At 45.2% G+C, this 24,102-nt stretch overlaps 1 protein-coding gene and 1 long non-coding RNA gene across 3 annotated transcripts in view; both read left to right on the top strand.

Annotated features, from left to right (window-relative positions):
* LOC116516096 overlaps positions 1 to 11,439 on the top strand; it is a 54,178-nt gene extending 42,739 nt beyond the window's left edge. The window contains exons 2-3 of the long non-coding RNA XR_004256307.1: positions 560 to 639; positions 11,307 to 11,439. This is a non-coding gene — a long non-coding RNA (uncharacterized LOC116516096). The remainder of the gene's footprint in view (positions 1 to 559; positions 640 to 11,306) is intronic.
* A 9-nt stretch (positions 11,440 to 11,448) lies between these two features.
* Positions 11,449 to 24,102, top strand: part of HIVEP3 (HIVEP zinc finger 3) — a 49,108-nt gene continuing 36,454 nt past the window's right edge. Inside the window, exons 1-2 of one of the 2 annotated variants that reach the window (XM_032228497.1) lie at positions 11,449 to 16,752; positions 20,635 to 20,780. In XM_032228497.1, the coding sequence (XP_032084388.1) occupies positions 11,956 to 16,752; positions 20,635 to 20,780 (4,943 nt within the window). In that variant the 5' untranslated portion in view covers positions 11,449 to 11,955. Of the gene's footprint in view, positions 17,041 to 20,634; positions 20,781 to 24,102 lie in introns of both variants that reach the window. The other variant, XM_032228496.1, reaches the window with a different exon arrangement.

The following is a 24,102-nucleotide window of genomic DNA, read 5'->3' as shown; positions in this document are numbered from 1 at the left end:
TCAGAGGGAGACGATCTCTAGTTCTTGTTTGGGAAAACACACACACACTTCTAAAATAATATAGGGTCTCCTGCTTGAACAGGGGGTTGGACTAGAAGACCTGTAAGGTCCCTTTCCAACTCTGTTATTCTGTTATACAATTTATTCTTGAATTTCTCAGACATTTTTCTTGGTCTGAACATATCTCAGATAAAACACTTGTGGCTCCTATCACAGGCAATTTATATAGAGGGAAATATGTGGGAAATGTTTTTTTTAAAAAATCCAAATCTTCCTGCCAAAATTGAGTCTCAGTCATAAGTTTTATGGGATGAATTTCATCATACCCAGTTTTTAGCCGTCATCCTGACCCCAAGGTAAAGTGAATCTTTTATCAATTCCAAAAAGTGTAATGTGAAATAAGTCAACTCTTAGCATCCAAGAAAATTTGTGCCTTGTGCCTTGTGATTGTTGCTGGGTAAAGTGTTTAATTTGAGCTCCAGATCTTGTTCACCTTGTCAAATGCTATTTTATTTGAAGTGCATTTCTCTGATGAGCATGTGTTTTTGTTGTTTTACAGGTTGAATTAAGCCCTGGGCAAAAATCATTTTAAAGAAAGAAGCACAAACACCATTAGAGCCATCGAAGATCAATTTTGCTGTAAGTATTCCCCATTCTCCTGCCATTAGGTGGAGCAGGTGTGTGTGTGTGTGTGTTGGGATGTGTCTCTGTATAATACACACACACACACACACACACACACACACACGTTCACACCCTACTTGTCTTAAAGTTGGAAAATCAGGATTCTTGTTCTGTAGAGATGTTCGTTGAAAAATGCTTAATCTCTTAAATAAAATGTTACCAACATCCTTTCTCTTTACTTTCAGTACGCTTAGAACTGCTGATGAAGTAGTAACATCCTCATAGCCCAATGTTTAAAACACATACTGTAGATAGATAGATAGATAGATAGATAGATAGATAGATAGATAGATAGATAGATAGATAGATAGATAGATAGATAGATAGATACAGACAGACTGACTGACTGACTGACTGACTGACAGACAGACACATTTTGGGAAGAGTTATTTTAATGCAGAATAAGTGCATTAGAACCTGCAGAAGCAAAAGTAGCTAATTTTATATCTTTCCTCAGAAAATTGTTAGGGCACTAAAAATGTGATTTTCTGACTAATATTGACAATACTGTCTTGGACATTGGGGTCTAGAAGAACAGATTTGGAAGATCAGAAGTGATCCATAAGACGTCCACTGCTCTGTTGATGCTAGATTATTTTCACTTTGCATTTCGAATTGTCCCCACTCAATCTAACTGGGATTAAAAAATAATCACAATGCATATTCCCTTATTTGTAAAAACATGAAGTCTGGTTTTGCTGTCAAACTATTTACTAAGACTGTATTGCTATTATTCTTCTCATCCTTCCTATTACATATCTCCTCCTACTTATGACTATAACCTTGTTGCTTGTTATCTTTACGATTTATTTTGTTTTATTTAGTTTCCTAGCATGATTTGATGGCTTATTTAGTATCCTATGACTATCACTAAGTGTTGTATCTTAGGATTCTTGATGAATGTATTTTTTTATGTACAATGAGAGCTTATGCATGGAAGACAAATTCCTTGTGTATCCAATCACACTCGGGCAATAAAGAATTCTATTCTATTCTATATTTTATAAAAGGTTGGTTATAGCACTGGCCCTTTGTTAAGAAAAGCGTACCTCTGCACTGGGGGGAAAAATGGCAAGCTGAGATGATGGGCTTTTAGGAGCAGGGTGCTGTTCCACCAGTTCTGATCAAAAGAAAATCTGCTTCTGTCCTCCACAGCCTGAGGCCTTTTAAGTGTGGTGGACTTGAAATTCAAACAAAGTGAGGAAAATGAGGAGACTCATGGGGGAAATTAGGGGACTCGTGGGGGAAATGAGGAGACTCATGGGGGAAATGAGGGGACTCGTGAGGGAAATGAGGGGATTCGTGAGGGAAATGAGGGGACTCGTGGGGGAAATGAAGGGACTTGTGAGGGAAATGAGGGGACTTGTGGGGAAAATGAGGGGACTCGTGAGGGAAATGAGACTCGTGAGGGAAATGAGGGGACTCGTGAGGGAAATGAGGGGACTCGTGAGGGAAATGAGGGGACTCGTGAGGGAAATGAGGGGACTCGGGGAAATGAGGGGACTCGTGAGGGAAATTAGGGGACTCATGGGGGAAATGAGGGGACTCGTGAGGCAGTGGCCTCCAACCTTTCTAGCTTTGTGGACCGGCATGGGTGGGAGGATGGTTGCACGTGAGCATGCAGCTCCATTTATGCGAGTGGCAGGAACGTGCATCCTCCGCTTACACAAATGGACCTACATGCGCTTGCCTGCCACTTCTATGGCCCAGTTCTGAACAGACCACGGCCCATGGGTTGGGGATCCCTGTCATAAGGGACAAAATGGCCCATAAACTGACCTTTGCAAGCTGTCTGCAGTTTGTTAAAAGCAAGCAACCTGTCATTTTTTAAAAAAATATATTTTATTTTATTATAAAAAGTAAAATACAAAACAGAAAAACAAACGAAAAAGAATGCATCCAGCACTAACAATAGCAAAGCTTATAATTGTTTGTAAGCAAAGGAGAGGAGAATTTATCTGGTATAGGATTTCCTGCCTGAGCAGGGGTTTGGGCTAGAAGACCTCCAAGGTCCCTTGCAACTCTGTTATTCTATTCTATTCCATATCATTCCATTCCATTCTATCATTTTTTCTTTTTTTTTGAAGCATCCTGTGGGGATGGATTCTATACGTTTAATGTTAAATTTATTTGATACTTGGATCATTTCCCCTCTTCTTTTTCTGTACACCAATCTTTTTTGTTGTCATTTTTTTTTGTAGAGAGAATGGGTTTACAGATTTCTCCATGGAGCTTCTATCAGTGACACATCCTAGCCTACCAACTGGCAATTGCTCAGATAAATGATCAGAAGCCATCATTTTCAGAACAAAGAAAGTTTGCCTTTTAATCAAGGTTAGATGATTTGCCTATCTGTTCTACCATTGTGCCTGCCCACTCTCTTTCTCAGCCTGAGGGCGTATCTAGTCTTTCACATCATTCATTGCTTGTCCTAAATTATACCTCTGACATTTGCATTCAAATCCTTTTAGTTCCTACTGCATACAATTATTTAGTCTTTCTGTTGTGGAGAACCAGAGGTGATGTGGCTGGGATGTCTGCAGATGAGACAGAGAGATAGAAGTTTTGGTGTCTTCCCTCTGCCTTTTGGGGTGGTTCCTCCTCCTCCTCCTCCTCCTCCTCCTCCTCCTCCTCCTCTTCATCTCTTCCTCCTCCTCTCCCTCCCTCTTCTTCCTCCTCCTCCTCCTCCTCCTCTTCTTCTTCTTCTTCTCTTCCTCTCCCTCCCTCCTCCCTCCTCCTCCTCCTCCTCCTCCTCCCCCTCCCTCTTCTTCCTCCTCCTCCTCCCTTTCTTCTTCTTCTTCTTCTTCTTCTTCTTCTTCTTCTTCTTCTTCTTCTTCTTCTTCTTCTTCTTCTTCTTCTTTTCCTCCCCCTCCCTCCCTCCCTCCTCCTCCTCCTCCTCTTCTCTTCCTCCTCCTCCCCTCCCTCTTCTTCCTCCTCCCCCTTCTTTCTTCTTCTTCTTCTTCTTCTTCTTCTTCTTCTTCTTCTTCTTCTTCTTCTTCTTCTTCTCTTCTTCTTCTTCTCCTCCTCCTCCTCCTCCTCCTCCTCCTCCTCCTCCTCCTTCTCCTCCTCCTCCTTCCTCCTCCTCCTCCTGCTCCTTTTCCTTCTTCTTCTTTTTCCTGTTTTGGAATTGAATTAAAAGCTAGCTCTCTTCTGCTATCAGATAGCTTTACTTCCCTATTTCATTTTTGTTAAAGGGGGAGACCTGCTGCCTGTAACTGATTTTAGAGGCTGTTGTTCTTCTGACCAAGGCTTCACCAAATCATGAAACAGACTCCTTGTCCCGAAAAAAACCCTTTTTATTTGGCTAATGTGAATTCCTAGCATTTACATCCAGCAAAGTCCCTGCAAACATTCTTTCAAGGGTAAATTGCAACCACAGACCTTATCAGTCCTTGGATAGTTGCCAGGCCGACAGCTTCCAGACACAACACTGTACAAGGAAATACTTGGCAAGGAGTCTCTCAGATAAGCAAATCTTCACACTAACGAACAAATTGTCTCCTGCAAACACCACTCCCCTTTCGCTCCTATTTATTCCCTTTGGGAAGAGCCATTCATCATCCACCTGTGGCCTTACTCCCAAGTCAACCCTTGTTCCTTAACTGTTCCCTTCGTCTGGCAATTCCGCGCATGCACACACTGGGAACAGGCTCCAGCTGTTCTTCAGCCCCACTTAACTCCGACTCCGAAGGCAGCTGATAACTGTTGAATGGCCCTGGCCCCCTCTCTGTCTCCAATGCAGAGCCCTCATCAGAGCTTTCCCCAGGCTCCAGGACTGGCCCATGTTCCTCCCCAACCTCCTCACTCTCCGAATCTGCCGCCAGTTCCACTGGCCACTGGTGGACCACAACAGTTGTAGCATTAGCTCATAGTTGTACAGGCGTAACTATGTATAGTTACACTTTGTCCACCTAATGAGAAGAGAGGACCCGTTGCAAAAGACCCTGATGCTGGGGAAAGATTAGAACGAAAAGGAGACGGAGGTAGCAGAGGAAGAGATGGTTAACGTCATCGGAGCAAAGAATGTGAATTTGGGCAAACTCTGGGAAAGAGTGGAAGGCAGGATGGCCTGGTGTGCTACGGTCCATGGGGTTGTAAAAAGTCAGTTACAACAACCACTGAACAACAAACGCTTTACCACTAAAGTTTTGTCCCATCCCCACTTACTGAGACGGTCCGTTTCTTTGCAACTGCCCCAGCTGGCTGCTGCCGGTTGTGTGAACTCTACAGATCTGTTTAAGACTGATGCTTGGTGGTTTTGATGTACGGTGGGAATCACATTTTCATTCCGCATTTGACAGAATTTTAACTACCATGTTTTCCCTGAAAATAAGACAGAATCTTATTTTCTTTTGACACCTCCCCCCCCCAAAAAAATTTTTTTTGATTTGATTTGATTTGATTGCACTTCTATGCCGCCCTATTCCCAGAGGGACTCAGGGCGACTCACAAACCAAAGTAAGGGGGGGAATACAAACAGGAGGAAAGACAACGGACAAACAACTACAACAATTTAAAAAAACGATCAACAACCACACAATTCGAGTGGGGGCGGGGAACTCATCAGCCCCAGGCTGTCGGAACAGCCAAGTTTTAAGGGCTTTGGGGAAAGCCTGAAGGGTGGTGATAGTCCGAATCTCCACGGGGAGCTCGTTCCAGAGGGCCGGAGCAGCCACAGAGAAGGCCCTCCTCCGGGTAGTAGCCAGACGGCATTGGCCAGTAGATGGAATTCGGAGGAGGCCTAATCTGTGGGATCTGATAGGTCTATTGGAGGTAATTGGCAGCAGGCGGTCTCTCAAGTACCCAGGTCCAATACCATGAAGGACTTTATAAGTGACAACTAGCACCTTGAAGCATATCTGAAGACCAATAGGCAGCCAATGCAGCTTGTGGAGGATAGGTGTAACGTGGGTGTACCGGGGTGCACCCACAATCACTCGCGCGGCTGCATTCTGGACAAGCTGAAGTCTCCGAATGCTCTTCAAGGGCTGCCCCATGTAGAGCGCATTGCACTTGGCCTACTTTTCGAGGAGGTCTTATTATTTTTGAGGTGTAGGAGGCGGTGAGCCTGGTCACCTCACGGCTGCTGCTCTGTTGCAATATTTTGGGGAGGGCTTATTTTAGTGCATGTGCTCAAAAGCCCAATTGGGTTTATTATCCAGGGAGGTTTTATTTTCAGGGAAACAGGGTACTATACAAACTTATTTAAATATTGTTACTGGATTGTTGTTGTTTTTAGCTTTCCTACTTCAAGGGAAAAAAAACACCACCCAGTCTATATAGGAATTATACTCGGCGCAAAAATCCATAGAGATTCTCAGTCATCTAGGTCCTGGTTGTCCCAAAGGTGCTTTTTTCAGGAGGCAACTGGACTGTCTTGGTTTTTCTTTGAAGACGTTTCGCTTCTGATCCAAGAAGCTTCTTCTTCAGCTCTGGCAGGATAGTGGGGAATGAAAGGATTTATATTCCTTGCAGACGGCTGGACATTTGCATCCTTTTAGAGGGTCCTTGAAGCCCTTGGAGCTTTATTAATTTAATTTAATTTAATTAACCACATTTATATGCCCCCCAATCCCGAAGGACTCCGGGCTCGTTATCTGTGTTCTCAGACTCAATTTGGGATGGACACCCTTTGAATGGAGTGGGAGCGGGAATGGATTTCCAGAGGAAAAAAATTGCAGACTGTAGGAATCAGGAGCATTGTTCAGGTGACCCTGAGGACACAGATAAACATCCAACTTGCTTCCAAGACCCTTTAAAAGGATGCAAATGTCCAGCTGTCTGCAAGGAATATAAATCTTTCCATTCCCCACTATCCTGTCAGAGCCAAAGAAGCTTCTTGGATCAGAAGAGAAACATCTTCAAAAGAAAAAAAAATAAGAAAGTCCAGTTACCTCCTGAAAAAAAGCACCTTTGGGGTATACTCAGCACAGTACTTTGCCGCAGAAGTGGCAAAAGGTTTAAATGCCAGCATCAGCAGAAAGTTTTGAAAATACTGCAGACCGAAACCTGAAATGGCTGCTAGACGCGTTAAGCATTTGCTTCAAGAGAAGTCGTCTTTCTTTCTTCCCTAAAAGCAGGACTTTCTGATTATGCCTGCAGTGGCTGTAGAAGGTTGGCATCGTAAGGCTTGATGAGAAATTTTCTGAGTTTTATTGTTTTTGGAGAGCTTCCATGCAGTTTTCTCTCTCTCCCTCCCCCCCACCGTCCCTGTGTTCCTTTATGCAAGTCTCAAAGAACATCAGCTTCTTCCTCTGTTGGCCGAGATTTCTAATGTTAAGCAGACAAACACATTTTCTTTCCCTGATAAATGCAAGTACCAAACCTTATTAAGCCACTTCGCTTGCAGCTGCTGCAAAGAGGGGGAAAAAATGGAGTTTAATTTTGTTAAATCAAATGCAATATGTTGTTATGGTGATCGTGTACAAATTGGGGTCATCTTGGCTACACATGCTTTCTGGAGTACATCTGCTGCTGTGTTTATTGGTTTAGGGTGCTTTTATTTTTTAAATAATAACATCAAGAAGTATCAGTAACAATGGAACTTCCAGGATGTCTACTTAAACGGCAGCCAAAGAATTGGATCCTTGACATGCATATCCAGAAATTTCACCTGCTGGTTTGAATGGGATAATTCCTGACTTTGGTATAGAGTTCTAATTGTATGAAGGCAACTAGCTTGCACAACCTTTAAAAGCTGAGGGTGATCTGAGCAGTAGTTATATTTGTATTTGTATTTGTATTTATTTGTCTTGTATGCCGCCCACTCCCGACTTCGTGCGGCTCACAATAGACAAGTAAAGGGGGAAATATTGCTGAAGTTTAGGAAGAATAGCAATAGCAATAACACTTAGACTTATATACCGCTTCACAGCCCTTTCTAAGTGGTTTACAGAGTCAGCCTATTGCCCCCAACAATCTGGGTCCTCATTTTACCCACCTTGGAAGGATGGAAGGCTGAGTCAACCTTGAGCCTGGTGAGATTTGAACTGCCAAACTGCTGACAGCCAGTGACTTAGGTTATACAACTCTTCAAAGATATCGCGGCTCTTTTATGATAATAACAAATCAGCAACATCATAACCAGGATACCCAACACTGGATTCGTTGATATTTCCCCCTTCCTAAATTAAAATGGAATGGAAACAGAACTGAATACTTTATTTGGCCAAGTGTGATTAGACACACAAGGAATTTGTCTCCGGTGCAAAAGCTCTCAGTCTACATGAAAGGCAACGGAGTAATAATAATCATAATAGTAATAATGATACCAATGAGAGGGGTTAGTGAAGAAGATGGAAAAAAAGGGAAAATCTTTATCAAATCTCACAAAAATCTATTCTCACGCTCCAAAGTCAAAATGCCGTCTTTCCAATAATACAAATAGTAACAGCAATAGCACAGCCCTCTAAGCGGTTTACAGAGTCTGCCTATTTGCCCCCAGCAATCTGGGCCCTCATTTTACCCACCTTGGAAGGATGGAAGGCTGAGTCAACCTTGAGCCTGCTGAGATTCGAACTGCCAAACTGCTGGCAGCCAGTGATCAGCAGAAGTAGCCTGCAGTACTGCACTCTAACCACTGCGCCACTCCAACCCTTTAATGGTTGTTCACTACCCTTCTAAAGGAGAAAATCCCTCCCCATATTGCTACTGGTTTCGGTCATTCCAAGCACTCACCCTGACTTTTGAACACCTTAGAACAGGGGTTCCCAACCCCTGAGCCACATTCCATTCCATTCCATTTATTAGACTTGTATGCCACCCTATTCCCCAAAGGGACTCAGGGCGGCGAACAGACATATGGGAAAGGGGACAATACAAAAAACAAACGAAACAAGACAGGATACAGGGACAAATTAAAACTACACAACAATCAACAATTCGAGTGGGGCTGGGAACTCATCAGCCCCAGGCCTGTCGGAACAGCCAGGTCTTAACGGCTTTGCGGAAAGCCTGAAGGGTGGTGTGGGTCTGAATCTCCATGGGGAGATCGTTCCAAAGGGATGGAGCAGCCACAGAAAAGGCCCTCCCCCGGGGGGGTCGACAGTCGACATTGGCTGGCTGATGGTATCCGGAGGAGACCTAATCTGTGGGATCTGATTGGTGAAAGGGAGGTAATTGGCAGGAGGCGGTCTCTCAAGTACCCAGGTCCTATACCATGTAGGGCTTTAAAAGTAACGACTAGCACCTTGAAGTGTATGTGGAGACCAATAGGTAGCCAGTGCAGCTCGCGGAGGATAGGTGTAACGTGGGTGTACTGAGGTGCACTCACAATCGCTCGCACGGCTGCATTCTGGACAAGCTGAAGTCTCCGAATGCTCTTCAAGGGCTGCCCCATGTAGAGTGCATTACAATAGTGTTGGCCACTGGTGGGCTGTGGCCACTATTGGGCTGTGGCCTGTTCAGAACTGGGCCGGAAAAGCAGTGGGTGAGCATGTGCACAGCTCTATTTGCATGAGTAATGCAAATGTATGTGTATGTGCGCAAAGCTCCCTTTGTGCTTTGGCAGGTGTACGTGCCTGCCATTCATGCAAATGGAGCTGCCCAGGTACACTCATGTGGGAAGGTTGGGGGACAGCTCCCTTGGAAAAATTGTTGGGAAATCTGATTTTGAGTCTGTTTTGATTTGTCTAATTTGGATCACACCTCCAAGTTTGAAGGCGCACCTATTCATCTTTGTCCCCAAAGCAAGAAATGAGACAAATTGGATTCCCACACTGTCCTATGCCTCAACAGTTACTTTTGTAGGAATCAAGCTAACCAGTTAAATGTTAAAACTCCCTTGGCTTACATTTGGCTGAAATTTTGACTCAATTGTTTTAAATACTTGCATGGTTAAATACAGGTAGTCCTCGACCTAACGGCCATAATTACAGTTGTAAGTCATTGCGGTCACAAGTCAGGACATCCACATGACCAGAAGTAAATTTCTGGCTTTTCCCACACAGCAGTCATTATATGAATGCCATGGTCATTAAGCAAACCTATTTATCTGAATGGGCGTTTTGTGGTCAAAACTGACAAAAAAACCCATCATGGATGGTGTTTAAAAATGACCAGTCATTACAGGATTATCTTTAACAATATATTTTTTTAATTTATTGTCACTCATGTACAAGATAACAGGAATAAGAATAAACAGGAATAAGAACGCAGGAAATGGGTACAAATAAAGGGGGACAGCAGGGCAGGGATGGTAGGCATGCTGGTGCGCTTATGCATGCCCCCTTTACGGACCTCTTAGGAGTGGGGTGAGGTCCACGGTAGACAGTTTAAGGTTGAAGTTATGGGGGTTTGAGGATGTAACAACAGAGTCAGATAATATATTCTAGATATAGAATGTATATCTATATATAAATATGTGTTCTGACCCCCTCCTCCGTCCAGTAACGAATGCCGAGACAAGCTTAACTGGAATGTACTTTAATAGCAAGACACCAAGAACTCAGTGGCTGAAAGCCAAGCAGAACAAACAGATAAGGACCTTGGCAGCAACTCAGACAAACTCAGGCTGCAATAAACACAGATAAGGCTTGGCAGCAATCCAGCCTGCCAAGCTCACAGTAATGTCCTCCGACATTCAATCCTGCGTTGACTTCTGCAAAGAGGGGCATGTGCACAAGTAGCTTTTTATAGTCTGGAGAGGAGCCTAATAACCACCAGCTGAGTACAATCACCTCCTGTAATTGCGTAATTGTTCCTGACGCCTAGTAGCTCTTCGATGGCGTGCATCCAGGAACAACTCACTAGTGGCCTCCGGCTCACTCTCCCTTGTCTCCTCCCCACTGGTCCAAAGCTCAGGTGCCTCCTGGTGGCCAACCAGCCTCTCTGCACTCTGCTCGGAGTCGGAACCCTATCCAGGGTCCTCCACCTCCTCCAGAGCCGACTCATAGGGCCCCTCGCTATCAGAGTCTGGTGGCAGCTCCAACGGCTCCTGCTGGGCCACAACAAATATGTATATAGAATGTATACAGAATGTATATAGATATAGACTATAGAATCTATGGGTATATAGATATAGACATTTGATGGTCCTCTAATAAAATGAAGGTGCAATTCCTTCAAATAACATCTGCAATTTAAACCCAGAGCTTCTGTCCTTTTCACCCGTTTACTGAGCCTTTCTTTGCAGATTTGTGCAAGGTAGCTAGCTGTTCATTGTTAATGTTTTTGGCATTCTGCCCTGGGAACTAGCTGCCAACCTATCTCCCACAGCAAGAGTAGAGAGCAAGGCCTCGTGTTCAGTCCCACTCTTTAATTTCCACTGACCTCCACATCATTGCGGTTGAGTTTGCACGCCATGTGAGAAGCCGTCTTCTGCACAGACTGCGGTTTTTCAACCTGTCCTGGATGCAGACAGATGTTCTTGAGTCCAGGCAAAGGTGAATGTGCTGTGAGAGGATGAGGGGAGGCCCCCAGCAGAATGCCTGAAAGTCAGGAAGGAAGAGAAAGGAGTGGGCTTCTCTGTGCAGCTTTCCCCTACCCCCCTCCAGGTCTGCTCTGTCACAATGTCCAGCTAACTACTCGAAAAGGACTCAAATCTCCTTGCCTTTTTGACAGCTTAAAGTAGAACTGGGAATGATAGTAACTGAATGTGTCCCTCTCTTTTCTTGTCGTTTCAGAAAGGTGAGCGGTAACATCTTCCAAGGCCTCTGAACATCGAAGTGGGAGAGCAGGAAGACAAAAGAGAGAATTGCACAGACAAAGCTGTGGCCTGCCGTGTGTTGTTGTCATTGTCGTCCCGTTCCCCCCCCCCCCCCCCCCGGCCTCCTCAAGCCAAGGAAAGACACAGAGAGGGATTGGTTGCAAGATGAACACGGGAGCTTCGAGTTTGCAAAGGTTTGCATGAGAAGAGAACAGGAGGCACTTCCTGGGCTGCTTCTTCTCGTCTTTGAAGTCTTGCCACGGTCAAACGGCACTGCAATGGCTCGGTTTAAAGCTTCAGCACAATTCGCAAGGAAAATATTTGGACTGCAACTTTTGGACCATTTTCCTGCTTTGAAGTAGTTTGTCATGCTTTACCAGTGTGAACTCTGTTGACCCACATCCCCACCCCACCCCCCTTTTTCCCTCCTATTACTTCAGGATCCCCCTCCCAATCAAATAGCAACTTGTGACAAATCTTGACTCTACATTGGCCCTCTACTTTCACCTCCAATGCAAGCCAAGCAGAGACCTCCCTTTGTTGTAAATGAAGCCTGGTGACAGTTTCCTGAAATAGCATTTCCAACCCCCCACCCACCTCCATCCCTGTTCCCCCTTTCAAAGGCCATGGATCCTGAACAAAGCAAGAGGAGCACAAAAAAGGGGGACGAGGCTCCGAGGAAGAGGCTCGTCAAAGGACAAGCTTTTCAAAGCAGCGTCTCCTCCATGACTCCGTATCCCAGCAGCTCTGCTCTGCTGCCAGGCTCTCCCCTCCATGATGTTGCACCCCAGCCGCGTTTCTCAAGGGAGGAGGCCCAGGAGAAGGCGGGACAAGCCCAAGCCCAGCACCCCTCTTTTGAGCATCCATCCCACGTGGCCCAACTTCAACAGCACTCGTTGTCACCAGCCTACAGGACTCCCCGAAAGCAAGAGCACCTTCATGAAGGACCTACTTGGCAGCTTGTTGATCCAGCAAGACTGGTTCCTTCTGGCTCATTTCCTTCTTCTGCACTCCCTTCCAGTCGCGGTCAGATCTTACCATCCTGCTCTTCGGTGTCTACTGAAGAGGACAAGCCCCCTGTTCAAAAGGTCTACATCCCTCGTAGTTTGCAGGTTTCTTTGAAGCCATCTGAAGAAGGGCACAAGAAGGAGAAGAAGCCGCAGAAGCCAGGCAAATACATTTGCCAGTACTGTAGCCGGCCTTGTGCCAAACCGAGCGTCCTCCAGAAACACATCCGATCCCACACGGGCGAGAGACCCTACCCGTGTGTCCCCTGTGGCTTTTCCTTCAAAACCAAAAGCAACCTGTACAAACACCGAAAATCTCACGCCCATCGCATCAAAGCTGGGTTATCTTCGGGGACTGCTACAGAATTGTACCCTTCCAGCTTGGAGGTGGAGAAGATGGGTGGGGAGGAGTTTGAAGAGCCAACCGAAGGAGAAAGCACAGATTCCGAAGAGGAGACCAGGGGCACCCCAGGCCATTTGCTGGAACTATCAACCCGGCGAAAGCAAACCATGCTGTACGGGGCAGGAAGTCAAGGCTCAAGCCAAGAAAGCTGCTCTTTCCCCCACTCGAGCATGTCTCAATCCCTTGACGACAGCAGTGCTTTCATAGAGCCATCACCTGACCTTGCCCAAAGTCATAAATCGGAAGAAACCCACACTATCAAACAAAAACTTGCCCTCCGTCTAAGTGAGAGGAAGAAAGTTATCGAGGAGCAGGCTTTCCTTAGTCCTGGCAGCAAAGGAAGCACTGAATCGGGCTACTTCTCAAGATCGGAGAGTGCAGAGCAGCAAATCAGTCCACCGAATACCAACGCAAAATCATACGCAGAGATCATTTTTGGCAAATGTGGGAGAATAGGTCAGCGGACGGCTATGTTGGCTGCGACCACCACCCAAGAATTCCCCCCGGTATCATCTGAAGAAAAGCTGAGTACTGTCCCTTTGCCTATGCCTCGGACGCAGGTTATTGAACATATCACCAAGCTGATCACTATCAATGAGGCGGTGGTTGACACGAGTGAAATTGATAGCGTTAAACCGAGAAGGAGTTCTTTATCTCGACGGAGCAGTATCGAATCTCCAAAGCCTGGCTCTTACAGGGAGTCATTTCAGCTGGACATCAAACCTGGTTCCAGTAGCCAACCAGATGCATCCAAGCCATTGACATCCCACGTTGAAAAAATGAAGCCTGAACCATCCTTGTTATCGTTCCAGCAATCCCACAGTGCCACGGAGACAGTGCCTCTTCTAAGAAGCCAGTCTATGCCTTCAGCTGTATGCACTATGAGTTCTTCTCACTCCTTTAGAGGTAGCTATTCTTTCGATGACCACATTGCTGAATCAGAGGTCTTACGCCGCAGTCAGATGTCTTCCCACCCCCGGATGCTAAAACGGCAGCCAGCTATTGAGCTACCGTTGGGAATGGAGTACACCTCAGAAGAGGTTGGCACAGCGGGCAAAGAAAGCTTTTCTAGGCCTCCAGAAGAACAAGAGACCAAGGAGAGTGAGTTGACCAAGAAGTCAAGGAAGGGCACTAAAACAAAAGGATTTATGTACGAGTGCAACATCTGTGGTGCTCGGTACAAGAAAAGAGATAATTATGAAGCCCACAAGAAGTACTATTGTTCAGAACTTCAGATCTCCAAACCTCATTCTTCCACTTCCTATACATTGTCCGAAATGGAGAAAGGGTTGATGGAATCTGACCCAGGGCCACAAGTGATGCATTACAAGCTGGGAACTAGTTTAGAACTGACTCCACTGCGGAAGAGGCGGAAAGAAAAGAGTCTTGGTGACGATGAAGATCCACCAGCTTTTGAGCTGACTGAACCCTCCTTTTCTAGAAGTGGACCAGTGACTCAGTTTATGGGGTTGAAATCCAGTGATGTGGCCTTGAATCTCACTTCCAAGTCTGTGAAGCCAGCAGTGGATCCCACTCAATCTGTGCCTCTTTCCGACGTTAGTACAAGTTTTCATCCTAGAACTGCACATCCCCCATTTGCTCTGGAGGGCAAAGAGAGGAGAACGACCTCAAAGGAGATCTCTGTCATCCAACATACGAGTTCCTTTGAGAAGTCTGACTCCATAGAACAGCAGAGTAGCTTAGAAGGAGAAGAAAAGCTACTCTTGCCTTATGCCTCCCAACCAGAGGTCCAACTTGGCCGACCAGCTCACTCCCTTCAGCCAAAGCTTGTGCGTCAACCTAATATTCAAGTCCCTGAGATTCTGGTCACTGAAGAACCTGATCGGCCAGAAATGGAACCAGAACCTCCACCGAAAGAGCCAGAAAAGATGGAGACATTTCAGTGGCCACAGAGAAGTCAGTCTCTCTCCCAACTTCCTGCTGAGAAATTGCCACCCAAAAAGAAGAGGCTACGGCTAGCAGAAATGGCCCAGTCTTCTGGAGAATCCAGTTTTGAGTCCATCAGAAGCCCAAGTCAGGAAAGCAGCATCTCCCACGCTTCTAGTCACTCAGCTTCCTTTGAGCGAGAGGAAACTGTTTCTCAGTCCTCTGAATCCCACGGTAAACCTCTTGGTCTTGGCCCCCACATGTTAACAGTACCGAGTTCTCATCTCCACCACCAACACCATCATTCCCGGGAAATGAGGAGGTCTGCTTCTGAACAGACACCCAATGTCTCACATTCCTCTCCCATGTCAGAGATTCGCAGCAAATCATTTGACTACGGGAGCTTGTCTTTGTCTCCTTCTACATCCCAAACTCCAACCACCACAACTGCTCCGCCAGAGAGGAGAAAGTGCTTTTTGGTCCGCCAGGCATCTCTCACCAGGCACCCGGAGCATGAGCCAGACTCTGCCTCCAAAGGAGCGGCTGAGACCGAGGAATTGGTGCAAACTTCAACTCAGTCTCCCGCCGCAAGCTTGCCACCTCAACAGCTGCCTTCCTCCTCTACTTCCTCCTCCTCTTCTTTCTCTTCGCACAGAGGGTACCCAGCTGACAAGGATCAGCCCAAAGACTGTCCCGAGTCCTCATGTACATATCCCTACACTGAAGCTCTGCAAGTGGTCCATCCGCCTGTCCCTCATTTAACCCTCCATGAAAAACAGTACATGGGCCCACAAATCTCTCTCTTACCATTCCAGCACCTTTTGCCACCTCTGGAGCATTCGGTCGAGCTTTTCTCCACCCAGACCATGGCAGACATCTTCTCCACTCAATATTCCATCCCTCACGTCCCTCATTCCTTGTTTCAGAGTGCGGCCCTCCCTCTCCAAGACGCTTTGCTGCATCCAGGCCAGTTACACATTGCCCCTCCACTGCTGTCGCACCCAGCTGATATCGTCATCAGGCAGAGCCCGTCGATCTTGCCCTTGCATTACCCAGGATCCTCTCCGCTCCCTTCTGCACTGTTTCTGCCCCTTCAGTCACAGCTGGCTCTCCAGCTGCCGAGTGACATTGGTGCCCACTTGCCCCATCTCAAATCCAGCCTCTCTCCTGAACTCGGAAGCCGTAGCTTCTCCCCATCTATAGATTATGGCACCGAGAGCCGCTTGCATATTTTAACTCGGCCGAGTAGCCCGTCTGCATCTATCTCCATTTCTCAGTTGGTGGTACCCGCCTGTTCGGAGCCTGTGGTATCTCTGGTTGTCCCAGTTCGCATTCAGGCGAACATGCCATCCTACGGAAGCGCAATGTACACCACTCTTTCCCAGATCTTAGTCACTCAGTCACACTGTAGCGCCTCTTCAATCCTACTGCCAAAATTTGAGGACTATCAGACCAAGGGAACCCTGGTCTGCAGTGCGAATGTTCACAGCGTGGGTCTTGACTTGGCACAAATGTTCACAGAGGAGCAGAAGACCTTGATCCACAGTCCCTACCTGCGGCTGCCGTTTTCTCTGTCGGAAAGGAAAGGCTACTTTCCCCTGGGCCCCATGTCCGAAAGTGTCTTGGATCTTGAAGGGAGCCCATCCAATGTCGGAGGAAGCAAGAGGATGCTTTCTCCCGCCGGGAGCTTGGAGCTCACCATGGAAACGCAGCAGCAGAAACGGGTGAAGGAAGAAGAAGAAGAAGAAGAGTTCTCCGAGGCAGAAGAGAAGCTGGAAATAGGGACAACTTCCAATATAATAGAGGAAGGGAAAAAATGTGATCAGACCGCAGCCAAGGTGGAAACACTCTCTGGTCTATTGTCCGAACAGCCAGAATTCCCCAAAGGCCAGGATGCCTTAAACCTGGTCTTACCACAGTCGGAGGCCTCCAGGTTTGAAGTCCGAAAGGAATGTAAGCAGACAGCGGAAAAGAAGCTCGAGAGCAAGCACGCTCCCGAGGAAGTAAAGGAGGAGGATTTGAAAGAACCAGCAGAAGCCTTGGTGGCAAGTCCTCCCAGCTCAGCATGTTCCTCAGAGGTTGCTCAAAGCTCCAAGAAGTCTCAGGACAGTGCAGACGTTAAGAAGGTACTTCTGTTCCCCAGCCTCCACACAACTACTAATGTCAGTTGGTGCTATTTAAATTACACAAAACCAAACCACAGCCAGCAAGTTGACCACAGTTCCTCGGTGTATGCCAGCTGGTGCATTAGCCTGTATAATCCCAACCTCCCCGGTATATCTACTAAAGCCGCCCTGTCACTCCTACGCTCCAAGCAAAAGGTGAGCAAAGAAACCTACACCATGGCTACTGCTCCACGTCCAGAGACAGGGAGGCTTGTGCCCTCAAGTTCCAGGAACCCCAAAATGTCAGAGGTAAGGAAAATCACTTTTTCCTTTGGCCCTCATCTCTTTGTTTAAGGATTGGACAGCAATTGCTGCCAGGATTCAAAGAACTGGCTCAGCATGTTATCCAGCTGAGTTGGCTCAGGGCTCCTAGAACTGGCTCCCAAAAGCAAGGCTGGCTAGAGGTTTTGGAGGCTCTCGGCCAGTGGTGGGTTTCAAAAATTGTTCGAACCTACTCTGTGGGTGTGGCCTCCTTTGTGGGAGTGGCTTTCCGCCCATGTGACCGGATATGAAGATGCCAACGACACTTGTCAGAACCACCTTAAATTACCTCACACACAGCACTGGCATGCATAAGAATATGATGTAAACTTGTTTTTTAAAAGGCATCTTTGGTTTGCGTTAAAACAACTTCAACACACGCAATGTTCTGATTGCACCACAAACGCAGTAGTCATCCTTACCTTTCACAGAGGCACTGAGTTTTATAAATATGAGCATGATAGTGTAGAATAATCATATCCAAGGACCAGTGTGGGTTTCAAAAATTTTTGGAACCTCTTCTGTAGGTTCATCAAATCTACCGAACCGGTTAGAAGAGGTTCCACCAGTGGACCCGGAAAGCAGGCCACACCTACAGAAGATGTTCCAAAATTTTTTGAAACCCACCACTCACACACACACACACACACACACACAGACAGACAGACAGACAGACAGACAGACACAGAGAGGGAAAGAAAAAGAAAGGAATAAATAAATAAATAAAAAAGAAAAAAGAAAGAAAAAGTGAGAGAGAGAGATGAAAGAAAAAAAGGAAAAAGGGACAGAGAGACAAAAGGAAGGAAAGAGAAAGAGAGAAAGAGAGAGAAAGAAAGAAAACACATCGCCGGCAAGCCACTCCCACCAGGTCACATGGCCGGCAAGCCACTCCCACAAAGGAGGCCACACCCACAGAGTAGGTTTAAAAATTTTTTTGAAACCCACCACTGCAGTCAGCAGAAATAGCCTGGAGCACTGCACTCTAATCACTGCGCCACTACAGCTCACAAGAGTTGCACTAATATCATAGAAATGGTGGCATGGAATCATTAAAGGGTGCAAGGGGCGGGGCACAAAATGAATTGCAAACGACAAAAATTAAAATAATTTTTATTTACTTTAAATAATTAAATGGAATCGTTCAATTGTCCTGCGCCGAGTTGTCCCGCAGTGTGTTGGCAATGGTGAGTTGGCCGCAGCGAGTTGCCCTGTTCCTTTTATTGGGAGGCAAGCTATGGCACAACGGTCTTGCGGATACAGTAGTTGGCGATAGAAGTCATGGAAGACTCCCTAAAACTGGTGCTCCAAGTAAATCAATGGCAACCTATACAAAATGAGCATGGACACTTTTCAGAAAGCTTTACTGTTCTTGTGTAGTATGTAAAATCAATTACACCTTTTAGCAGTTAAATCGATTCAAAGCCAGACAGATCATTGATTGAAGCTACCTTGAAGTGGTTGAGGGCTCCACTGAAAAGTGAAATCATGCAAAGAACAATGAACAAAAAACACCCCCCAACAACACAGTTATAGGGGGAGTTTGGCCCTGAAATTAGCCATGCCTGATCAAGCGTGGAAATTATTATAGTTCTGTTCCTTGGGCAGGGGCGGGGGAGGGATTCACTACATTTGTCTGGAACGTGGCAATCTTTGGTGATGAGCCTTGGAAGGCTGCTAAATTAAAATGACTGTTGTTGCTGTGGTTTCTGTCAAAAGAAGTGGAAGTTAAAAAAAAAGTATGGTGCTTTGCATTATTTTGTGTATGCAACTCTTAGTCATCCTTAGGAAAGAGCAGATCGTTTTATAGTTATAATATTTTCATTGCACATCTCATCACAGGAGCTGGGTGGGTTTTTTATGGTCTTAAAAAAAGGCTTTGAGGTATGAGGATGGATTCTGGCTCCCAGACTGCATGCTGCTTAGCAGAGGAGCAAGCATAGCATCTGACAGAGTTGTACGTGAAAATCATAGCATCTCATGTTTACCCTGGAGAAAAGCTTCAGAGTTTTGGGCTGAAGACAACAACGAAGCAGTCATCCCTGAGATGAAAAGGAGGCTGCATACTCAGAAACACCTGCAGGGTCATGGAAGGTGCCTTTTGGCATAATGTTGGGGTGATTGTCAAGTCAGACTGCGTAACTTGAAAGCAGACTTTAAAAAAAAAATATTAGATGAAAACCAGATTCATGTTTTGGAAAAGTCGTTCCAGTCACATAACCTCTTTCCTCCTCCGTCCTGTTAAAACAATTACCAAACTGACTGCAGAGATTCCTTGGCACGGGTTGCGTGTGTGTTCTTTTTCTTTTTCTTTTTTTGCCTTCTCATTGGCTGGTTATATGATAATGGATGGACTGGAGCATCACACACCAGACTTTCTGGTAGCACAATGGGGCTTTGCGCTCCCATGTGGCTTCCTCGCCCAAACCACTTCTCATTCCTAGCAGAAGTCCAAAATCCATTCTGGCGACTGAGGGATCCTCTGAAGTAGATTTTAAGGGCCCATGGAAGGAAGTTCTGAAAATAGAGACAAGCTTGTTCCTTTATTCTAAGAGAGAAATCATATCCATTTTTTTAAAAAAAACCACCATATAATTGGGTTTTGTCCATTCTTAAGAGTTGGAATATGTTGCTGCTGAGGATTTAGTCCCCAGATGAGGGCTAATTAATTCCAGGAATGTTGTTCATGAGATTTCAAATTACTTTTCTATGTGGTTGAGCTTTCATAGAATAGAATAGAATAGAATAGAAAAAATAGAACAGAACAGAATAACAGAGTTGGAAGGGACCTTGGAGGTCTTCTTGTCCAATCCCCTGCTTAGGCAGGAAACCCTATGCCATTTCAGACAAGTGGTTATCCAACATCTTCTTAAAAACTTTCAGTGTTGGAGCATTTACAACTTCTGGAGGCAAATTATTTCACTGGTTAATTGTTCTGTTAGGGAATTTCTCCTAGGTTGCTTCTCTCCTTGATTAATTTCCACCCATTGCTTCTTGGCAGAACATAGATAATTGTCCTGCCTCATCTAGTTAATACTAGACTTTTCCTTTTTATTATCTATTTTATTTTATGATTGGTATTTCTATGCTCCAGGATGGATCACCCAAAACTTTTGGCAGAGATGGCCACCCTGTGTCCCTTTAGAACAGGAGTGGGGAACCATGGCCCTGTTATGACTTGTGGACTTCAGTTCCCAGAATTCCTGAGCTCAGGACCATGGTTCCCCACCCCTGCTTTAGAAATTGATGAAACACAACTGACAGAAGCCCACCATGTAACCAATGGCTGGAACCCTGCGAGTACAACTCAAAAGTGCAGTTATGGCGCAAGCTATTCTCTACTCAATGTACTTTTAGTTTCACTGAAAGACATCAAGATGCTCAAAGTCACCTTAAAAAGAGAAGGTACCAAATTTGATTTCAGTGCAGCCCATGCCAGCAATCGCTGCCGACTCTTTACTCCCCAGGAAGGGATTGCAAAGCAAAAGTGTTTGTGATCAGTAACCATCCCTCCTCCCCCCCTTCCCCCTCTTTATTTTTTGTTTAGAAAGAATAATAAACTACTTTGATTTTTTGGGGAGATAGGTCCATCTGCCCTCACTCCTTCCTAACGAAGGCCAGAAAGATGCAATGCAACCCAAGAAGGAAAGGGATAAAAGAGGCAAAACCGAAGATGACATTCCCGTAACCAAGCGAGGAGAACCAACCAGGATCAAGATCTTTGAAGGAGGGTGAGTATTTGTGCTGTTCTCATATCCCGTTGTGTTCGATGGATGGGAAGCTTTGATTCCAAAAACAACTCTTGGGGGGAAATGCCATGGTGTCCCTTATTAGCTCCAGTTAGGCTTAGGATTTTTTTTTTTTAACTTTTTCCTCTCTCTTTCTCTCATGGTCCTAGGCTCTAGCAACTCGTAAATCAGGTGAGTAGCTTCATGATTCAAGAGAGCTGGATAGTAGACCTGTTTCCTCCTTTTCTGAAATTTTACCCATACAGTAATAAAAGTCTTGACTGGAGATGGATTACCTGACTTTTCCCCCTAGAAGATTTGAGTTGGGTTGAGTTCTTTCAAGCGTCTCAATAGTTTGGATAAGAGTTTGATGCTAGAAAGACACACCACGTGGGCTCACCTATGGCTGACTGTCCAAAATGATGTACATACAATCTTGTGCAAATGTGTCCGTTGCTTATTTGTGTGTAATATAATCCATGTAGTACACAGATAGTCCTTGACTTACAACCACAGTGGAGACCAAAATGTATGTTATGCTAAGTGAGACATTTGTTAAGAGGGTTTTTGCCCAATTTTTTTTTGCCTTTCTTGCCATGGTTGTTAAGTTGATCACTGCAGCTGTTACGTCAGTAACACCGTTGTTAAGTGAATCTGGCTTCCCCATTGACGTTGCTGGTCGGAAGATCGCAAAAGGGGAATCACATGACTCCAGGACACTGCCACCGTCATAAACACGAGTCCCTTGCCAAACATCTGAATGTTGATTCTGAGAGCCATGAAGGTGCCACAACGCTCTTTAAGTGTGAAAAAGGGTCATAAGACACATTTTTTTCCAGTGCCGTTATAAGCTTTAAATGGTCACTAAATGCTGTAAGTCAAAGACTACCTGTGGTCCCAATTTCTAGCTGTGGCCTTCTTTCCATAGATATAGACTTTTTTTTCACCCTGTGCTTAGATCTAATGCTCTAGATTGGGGTGTTCAATGTTGAAATGAAGCCTACTTTAATTTTAATGTTATTTCTTTTATACAATTGGAACTATAGAGAGCACCTATTGGTGCTCAAATGATGGGGTGGTGGTGGAAGAAAATAACAGGTTGCCCTTAAGGAAGTCTATAAACCTTCTTGACAGTTCAGCTAAATTGAAGATCTAACTTATTATTTTTCAAACCAAGAACCTTCCCCCCCCCACACCCCCACTACCCCAAAATGCTTTGTAGAGGCATGAGCTGGGTGATGGTTCCCTCTGTAGAATTCTAGAACCGTGTAAGTTCTGGAATTAGCACTGTGGTAGGTGACTTGGTCCAATTGAGTGCAGACAAAAGGCAACTGGACTTTCCTTGAAGTCATTTTGCTTCTCATTCTAAGAAGCTTCTTTAGTTCTGAACTGAAGATGCTTCTTGGATGAGAAGTGAAATATCTTCAAGGAAAGTCCAGTTGCCTTTTGAAAAAGCACCTTTGGGACCACCATGACCTGGATGACTGAGAATCTCCATAGGCATTGCGTGCAGACGTATTTTGTGTTTGTGTGTGTGCATATATATATATATATATATATTGTGTGTGTCTGTGTGTACATGTGTGCGTACCTGTTTGCCTAGATTTTAAAGATTTCACTAATTAAGCATTTTGAAAAGGATAGACCCTTCATATCAACTGATAACAAGTATTTCCTACTCTTTCTCTCATAGGAGGAAATTGGTATACTTCTTTTATTGTAAACCTTTGACCACCAATCATGCCTAATAAATTAGAGTTTTCTGCAGGGTAGTTTAGGATACAGCCCTGCATGAGATTGTGATTTCCAGAAGGGGTTATCCTTTAATTGTAGCTGCAAGGTTGATAGCAGATGAGGAGGGAAGGAAAATATATATTGGCACATAAGATTTTTTTTTTAAAAAAAATTGATTGGGTTTATTTTTGTTTAATTCCGAATTTTTCTCTCTCTATGAGTGAGGGTGTATATATGTTTGCACTTCCTGTTTCCCCTGAACAGTTTGATCTTGCCCTCTCCCATAAAATCCAGAAAGGTTTATTTTCTGATTTCTTACCCAGATGTGGATAGTTTACCATTCACAAAAGATTATCCCAGTGGCTGCATGATGTTTAACTTGCATACAAAAAGATACCTCTGACTGCTCTTGGAATTTTTTTTAATATAGCTGCAGAAGCTCCGGATAGTAATGCATGATTATGAGACCAAGCTATAATGACGCCATAATGTATCGGTAGCAATTTTCCACCCAAATTGCTCTTATTCCCACTTTGGGTTTCTGATCAGTCAGAAAGTGCGGGAGATGGGAGGGAGGAGGTGAAGCATTTTTAATCTGAAATCTTTTAATCTGAAAACATTGGTTTGAAGTTTGGGATTCTTGGAAGAGAGAAGTTCTAGTTCCTTGTCAAAGATTAGATCAAATGGAAGGGATTTTTCTCCTTTTCATTCTCTACTGTTTGATGGTTCTTATCACAGCCCCAACCAGTTTAACTCCTAGTGGATGCTGACATTCAGATCTCAGATACTGAATTAGCAATAGCCACAATAACTTCAGAAAATAGTGCAAAACCAGTTTGGTTGACTTAGGGATGAAAGTGGCAAGGTGTTCCCAGTGGTAAAGAACTGGGGCTTTCTGGATCTTACTGAAACTACAACTCCCAACAGCCACAGCAAGATTGCTCAATAGTAAGGAATCATGGGAATGAGAGTTCCACAATGTCTAGAGCAGGGTATGGCAACCCACAACTCTTTCATCCCTCTGCTGTGGCTCCCTGTCACTGGTTGGCTCCACAATTGATAGGGCTTTTGGTTAGGACAGGCAGAAGAAAATGGACACAACGCTAGGAGGAGACTCTGTGGTGGGGGAACTGGACCTCCGGTCGGCTCCAGAAGTGAGCGGGGGGCTTCTAGATTAGGACTTTTGTGGCTCTTTGAGTGTTTAAAGTTGCTGACTGCTGGTCTAGAGTAGTGTTTCTCAACCTCAACAACTTTAAGCTCTGTAGTCTTCAATTCCCAGAATAGTTGAGCCGAGGTGGCGCAGTGGTTAGAGTGTAGTACTGCAGGCCACTTCAGTTGACTGCTAGCTGCAGTTCGGTGGTTCAAATCTCACCGGCTCAAGGTTGACTCAGCCTTCCATCCTTCTGAGGTGGGTGAAATGAGGACCCAGACTGTGGGGGCAATATGCTGACTCTGTAAACCGCTTAGAGAGGGCTGAAAGCCCTATGAAGCGGTATATAAGTCTAACTGCTATTGCTATTGCTATTCTCCACTCAGCCAGAATTCTGAGAGTTGATGTCTGCACATCTTAAGGCAGAGGTGTCCAAATTTG

This window comes from Thamnophis elegans, chromosome 12 (genome assembly GCF_009769535.1).
Source record: "Thamnophis elegans isolate rThaEle1 chromosome 12, rThaEle1.pri, whole genome shotgun sequence".
Classification (NCBI taxonomy): Eukaryota; Metazoa; Chordata; class Lepidosauria; order Squamata; family Colubridae; genus Thamnophis; species Thamnophis elegans.
The sequence above is the reverse complement of the archived record's forward strand: the minus strand, read 5'-3'. Positions and strand labels throughout refer to the sequence as shown.